At 34.3% G+C, this 7,313-nt stretch overlaps 1 protein-coding gene across 1 annotated transcript; it reads left to right on the plus strand.

Annotated features, from left to right (window-relative positions):
* Positions 1 to 2,049: 2,049 nt before the first annotated feature.
* LOC114369551 (protein SMAX1-LIKE 3-like) lies at positions 2,050 to 6,976 on the plus strand. The gene is made up of 3 exons (XM_028326779.1): positions 2,050 to 3,851; positions 4,610 to 4,859; positions 5,591 to 6,976. Exons 1-3 carry the CDS (start codon positions 2,659 to 2,661, stop codon positions 6,755 to 6,757), a joined length of 2,610 nt encoding a protein of 869 aa, XP_028182580.1. The 5' UTR covers positions 2,050 to 2,658; the 3' UTR covers positions 6,758 to 6,976.
* The last annotated feature ends 337 nt before the right edge of the window (positions 6,977 to 7,313 follow it).

Consider the following 7,313-nt stretch of genomic DNA (forward strand, 5'->3'; position numbering starts at 1 on the left):
TAATAAACAATGTTAAGATTCATTCACAACATCGGTTTCTATAAAATCGATGTTGTTGTTGAATATACAACATCAGTTTTTACCAAAAATCGATATCGATTATCAGACAACAACATTGGTTTTTAGTGGTTGACAACCAACATCGGTTTTTTGTTTACAAAAAACTGATGTTAATATATACATAATAACATCGGTTTTTCAAAAAATTGATGTTGTATGTATAAGTTAATATCGATTTTGGTAAAAGAAAGTGTTGATGTGAAGATATATGACTCTTTTTATGGTAATTCTTACTATATAACATCGATTTTAAAAAAATCGATGTTGTTATTTTTACGTTAACATTGATGGTTGAATTCCTTAATAATCGATGTTAAAATCCTATTTTTTAATAATATTAACTTGTGAAAATTACATTTTAAGATGTGAAAAATTATATTCAAAACATGCATGGAATCAAATACACTATGAATTTTACCGTCTTAGGGGCATTTGATAAGTAGATTTTTTTTTCATTTTGGAAACATTAATGTCCTTCGGATTAAAGAATGTTCCTTCTAAATTTTAGAGGATTATGAATGAAAGTTGCAATCCATATTCACACTAGTTATTGACTATTTTATAATAACTTTTAATTTAATGCAATTGAATCGGTGAATTCTATATTCTATTGAAAAGTTATTAAGTGACTTAAGTGTAAATGTTTCACACCTATCTAATCATTCAATTGAAATTTTTTGTGGAGTATTTAAAGTTTATAAAATTTATCCAAATAAGAGATTAATTAAGAATTAGGTACTACTTTACTTTTCCAAATAAAATATCAATTTAAAATGTAAGTAGATATCCATTCTTAGATAATATTTCAATAAATATTTAATTTACGTGAAGTTTGATATTACTAGAATGAATGTATAAAAATAACGGTTACAAATAGTTATTATAGGACAGTTAGTATAAGCTAACTATTTTTTAATAGTAAATTGATCTTATTGATTCAAAAAAGTTAATTTTTAATATAATTACAAGAGATATTTATAAATCTATAGACCTTAAAGCTAATCACAAACTAATTAACAACTAACTAAGAAAAGTAGTTAGTTTACACACTGTCCTAACTGTTGTAACAATTATTTTTATATATTCATTCTAATAGATATACATAATCAAAGACAATATTGAATCGTTCAACTATTAAACTAGTAATTACTTTCTTATTCTTAAAAAGTTATTAATATTGGTGTAAGTATAAAAAGATTGGTGTAATTAGCAAAGTTTGATACCTAATATCAGTAAATTCTGTCTACACAATATATATATATATATATATATATATATATATATATATATATATATATATATATATATATATATAAATTATTAAGGGCCAAAAACATGTAACTTTTCTTAATCAATGGAGAGACATTGAGAAAGAGAATCAGTGGAGGTAATACCAGCCGCGAAGGGAATGTTATGGTTTTGATCCTCGTGCAGGGTGATGCGTTTTCAAAGGCCGTCAATAGTTAGTTTTAATATTTCATTTTTTTAATCTATAAAAAATAAGGAAGAGAAGAGAGACTCACTTTATTCCCTTGTCTTTGGGTCCGGAAGAAAATCGTACACAGTTCCCGATTCCTTCGCCCACATATAAGAGTATAGACCCCATTCTCTTTTCAGGTCCTCGATTTTGACAGACTCTCATAACAAATAAGATGTTTCCTCTCTCTTATACAAAAAAATTAGGATAGAAGAAGGAGCGTCATCTTTTTCTTCCAATTTCCTCATTAAGTTGTTATTGATTTTCCACTTCTAAATCGTATGCACTAAGGAGTTTGCTTAACTAGAGACTCAAGATTAAAAAAAAAAATCGGTACCTTCCGTGGATTATTTTTCCTCCCATCTAAAAAGAAGAAAATATTGTTAGTATAGTTAACATTATGCATAAAAGAGAAATTAAAGTGCCCCCACTTACAAATATCGAAACTTTTTTATTACAAAATTTGTTGTATATACGTTTATGATTATGTGCATGAGAGAGAGACAGAGCAAAGCTGAATTGCCTTTGATACTGGTGCATTAGTCCTGCTTGTCAGCACATGCAATCCACTTTCTACAACAAAATCGACTTTGGACCCCAAATTTACCTCACCCACAAGAAAAGCACAGCCCAACACCCATAAATTTCATACCCTCCTCTTCCTCGTCCCCTCCCTTTCTCGTTTTCTCATCCCTCCCTCTTTCTCTCTTAGTCTTTCTTTAGACCAAATCACCACTCTCTCATTTTCCTCACACAAACAAAAACTAGCTAGCCCCAAGGACCAAATTACCAAATCACTCTTCAATTTATATTATCATCACATTAGCTAGCTATACATCATATCCCTCAAAACATAGCTCCTTACCCTAGTTCTCATCCTACCCTACAAATTAACATCACCATCATCACCTTGATCAAATTCAACATCAAGGTTTTAAAAATTGACTTTAGTTGCAACGCGTTTTTGAGATCTCTGAACTGACTGCATCAGTCGCATTTTTTTGTAACATAAAAAATCGCAAAAAAATTGCAACCACGACTGCAATTTAAAACCTTTTCCGACTACTTATTTTCTACCTTCTTTTCATTGTTTTTGTAATAACATATATATTTGCACAGAGATGAGAACAGGAAGCTGCGCCGTGCAACAGGGTCTAACCCCAGAGGCCGCGAGCATAGTGAAGCAAGCGGTGACGCTTGCGAAGCGTCGCGGCCACGCGCAGGTGACGCCCCTCCACGTGGCGAACACCATGCTTTCCATCACCAACGGGCTTCTGAGAACAGCTTGTCTCCAATCCCACTCTCACCCTCTCCAGTGCAAGGCCTTGGAGCTTTGCTTCAACGTTGCCCTAAATCGCTTACCGGCTTCGACTTCTTCGAGTCCCATGTTGCAAGGCTCTCACCACCACCACTCTCACGCGTGCCCCTCTATCTCAAACGCCCTTGTTGCAGCTTTCAAACGCGCTCAAGCACACCAACGACGTGGATCTGTTGAGAATCAGCAACAGCCTCTCTTGGCAGTGAAAATTGAACTCGAGCAACTCATTATTTCGATCTTGGATGACCCTAGTGTTAGCCGAGTCATGAGAGAAGCTGATTTCAATAGCACACAAGTTAAAAGCAACGTTGAACAAGCGGTTTCTTTGGAAATATGCTCTCAGAATAATGGTAGTGGTAATAACAATAACAACAATAATAATAAGGCAGAGGAAAATAATAGTAGTAGTGGAGAGAAAGGGTTGGTGTTGGATCCTATTAGGATTGAGGATGTTGCTAGTGTTATTGAAAATTTGGGGTGTGAGAGAAAGAGAAGTGTTGTGATTGTGGGAGAGTGTGTTACTAGCCTTGAAGGTGTAGTTAGGGGAGTGATGGAAAAGATTGATAAAGGGGATGTTGGTGATGAGTGTACTCTCAGGGGTGTCAAGTTTATCTCTCTTTCTCTTTCTTCTTTTGGGAATGTTTCAAGAGTGGAGGTGGAGCAAAAGGTGGAGGAGCTTAGGGGTCTTGTGAAGGCAAGTGAACATAGCAAAGGGTATGTTTTGTATTTGGGGGATCTCAAGTGGGTGTTAGATTTTAGGGCTAGCGGATCACAAGGCAGAGGGTGTTATTGTCCTGTGGATCACATGGTTGGGGAGATTGGGAAGCTTGTGAATGGGACTGAAGAGAATGGTGGAAGGTTTTGGGTTATGGGTGTTGCCACTTTTCAAGCTTACATGAGATGCAAAAATGGCCAGCCATCGTTGGAGACTCTTTGGTGTCTTCATCCTATCACTATTCCTGCTGGAAGCTTGCGCTTGAGTCTCATCACTGACAGGTAAATCAGTTTTGGTAAAGTTGGATACAATTACAGCGTGTTTGGTTCGTTTCAGATATATATAAATATATAACTTTTCACGTTTACCCAGAAATTAATAGTTATAACTTTCGTCTTTTCAGACATGATTTCTTAATTCTCAATGGTTTCAAACAAGTTGTTAATTGTTGTGTGGCTTTGATTCAATCTTCTCTATCCCATTTCCCAAACTGTTCTTTCTTTCTTGGATGCATGGTTGCTTAGTTGAAAAAAGGGAAAAATGGAATTGGCTTTTGCTTTTTAAAGATTGCAACTTGAAAATAAAAGTTAGATTGGAAGAAATACATGCTAATTAAACAAAATAGGGAAAAACTGCAGATATTTTTTCTTTTAAATTTTTTCTTCTTTCTCACTTGTTTTCTCAAGTAGTTACTGTATATAAGAAGAAAAAAAACCAACAATGGCAAAAGAACTTTGGTTAAAAGTGTAAGAACTGAAACGAGCAAAACACGTCAGTCATTATAGTGTGACTTTCCTTCGTTGATTAGAACTAACAAAGGAAAAAGATTTTTCTTCTTTTTCTTTATTTTCATTATTTTTTCCTTTCAATTAACATTGACAATCAGTTTCTCTTTTGGACTTCCCCTTTTCCATATTTTTTGTTACTATTCTCTGAATATAACTTTGAAAGTGGAACATGACCTGAAATAAATGAAGCCATTAATTGATAATTCTTATAATATATTTATCATCATCATCATCTTTCTCTTTTTCCACAGTGGTCTACAAGACCAGCCCACAAACAAGAAAGCTGACAACAGAACTAGCTGGCTCTTACTTGAAGGAGTGGGGGATGATCAGAAACAACAAGCTTGCTTCGCGGAACCTTCCACAAAGAATGAGACCATCACCGAAGTTCGAAGCTTGCAAAGCAGTAGTACTTGTAATAGTGACTCCTCAAGTTCAACCCTTCCTGCATGGCTCCAACAGTACAAAAATGAGAATAAAGGAATCAACTATAATGATCAGGTCTTCATTATTATTATCACAATCAGACACGTTGATAAGAACATGATGGATTTCATTCTTGTTATATTTTATTCTGTGTTATCATGTCATGTTTGCATTAAAATTAGAGAAATTCAGGCTACAAAATTTAAGGATTTTGACACTATTACTATTACTGAGAAATTCTCTCTCTTTCTTTTTGTTTTTTCTCCTTTTTATGTGCTCAAACTCATAATTCAAAAAAAAAAATACACAAATTATTTATTATTTTAAACGCTCTTAATCAATATGTCTTATTTCTTTATATTTCTCTTTCTATCAAATCATAAATTTTCTAATATTTTTATTTTTTTTCTCTTTTAATTTTTCTCCTTTTTCTAGATAACACATTAAGTTTCAATCAAACATTTTTCATTAATTATAAAACTAAATGAATTAAAAGTCTTCAATTTTCAAGCTACTATACCAACTCTTCAAATTAATTGTTTTTTTGCTTTTTGTTTATTTCTTGTTCCCTAATAGAAAACGACATTCCATTAAATCATGTTATCTTTTCTCATAGTTAATTTTCTTTTTAAAGTGTTATTTTATAATTGGAAGAAATAGGAAAAAGGATAAGATATATAGGAGGACATGTGATCCTTATGTTATATGTCACGGTATTTTAATCTTGTATTTGTATGTAGTGTATAATAGTTACAGTATAACCGTATGATAAAAATTAACCTTTTTTCCCCCGTATATTCCAACAGAACTCTGTCCCAGTGGGAGAGCTTTGCAAAAAGTGGAAATTTATGTGTAGTTCAATCCAAAAGCAACCTTATCCTTCCGACAAAACCATCACATTATCCTCGGTGTCACCTTCTTCATCAACCTCAAACTTCTCATACGGACAACAACATCCTAATTTGCACCAAACCCATAACGAGTGGCAAGTGGCTGAACCACCCAAAGATTCATTAAACAACCACCATTTCTGGATCTCCAACAATGGTTCCAACAACACCAATGAACCCACTTTGAGAGTGTACATTCCAGAGGACAATAAGCAACCATTCTCATCACCAAATCCAAGTTCTAACCCTAATTCCACTTCTTCCAGTGACATCATGGAAGTGGAACACGTGAGCAAGTTCAAAGAGTTAAACTCGGAGAATCTTAAAACGCTATGCAATGCTTTGGAGAAAAAATTGCCGTGGCAGAAAGACATAATACCCGAAATTGCGAGCACCCTTTTGCAATGCCGTTCTGGCATGGTGAGAAGAAAAGGGAAAGTGATGATAAACAGTGAAGAAGTGAAAGAAGAAACGTGGTTGTTCTTCCAAGGTGTTGATGTTGAAGCCAAGGAGAAAATAGCAAGAGAATTGGCTCGGCTTGTTTTCGGGTCCCAAAACCACGTCGTTTCGATTGCACTTAGCACTTTTGCTTCAACAAGAGCAGATTCTACTGAGGATTATAGCAGGAACAAAAGATCAAGAGAAGAAACAAGTTGCAGTTACATTGAAAGGTTCGTAGAAGCAATGGCTTCTAACCCTCATAGGGTGTTTCTTGTTGAAGATATAGAGCAAGCAGATTATTGTTCTCAACTTGGTTTCAAAAGGGCCATTGAGAGGGGAAGAGTGGTGGATTCAAAAGGTGAAGAGGTTGCACTTCGTGATGCTATCATCATTCTAAGCTGTGAAAGTATCAGTTCTAGGTCAAGGGCTTGTTCTCCCTCGGTCAAACAAAAATCGTTAACCGAGGTACAAATGAATGGCGACATTAATAATGCCACTTTGGAGGAGACAAGCCCTTTTGTTTCTTTGGATTTGAATATTTCCATTGATGATGAAAACAATGTTGAGGATAGGTCAGAGGATGAAATTGGGCTTCTTGAATCGGTAGACGGAAAAGTTATCTTCAACTTTGAGGAATTGTGATAACGAGAAGAATTTCAAGATTCAAGAACAGCTAATTTTTTTTCTTCCTTTTTTAGTTTAGGCTTCTTTTAATTCTCTTTATTCATCATGTCTTTGTATTCTCAGGCATTTGCTAGGGCTAGCTAGGGATGAAAGAATTTGCGCGTGCCCTTCAATTTGATTATGTAACTAGATATGTATATTATTACCAAGTATATCCAACTTTCTCTGTTACAGGAATTTGAGAATTTCCATCAATTTATTTTTTGTCCCCTCCAGTTCTATGTAATTTCAAATCTCTGAAAGCATACATGAAGCACAAAAGTTTTAATTTAAATGGTACAAGTTATTGAAACTTGATCCCTTGGAATCATATCCATATTGTAGCTTTTTTACTTGCAATTGAGCATATCATCTCCTCTTCCCGGCCGCCTGTACACATCCTATAACATTACGAGTTTAGCTTTGATCAATTGTTAGCATCAACTATCAATGTCATCTAATTATATAGCTAAACTATTGAACATGTCACTACAAAAAAAATGTTAAATAATGGAGGTTATTTTGCGGAGGTTTT

The sequence above is a fragment of the Glycine soja genome, chromosome 10 (assembly GCF_004193775.1).
Source record: "Glycine soja cultivar W05 chromosome 10, ASM419377v2, whole genome shotgun sequence".
Classification (NCBI taxonomy): Eukaryota; Viridiplantae; Streptophyta; class Magnoliopsida; order Fabales; family Fabaceae; genus Glycine; species Glycine soja.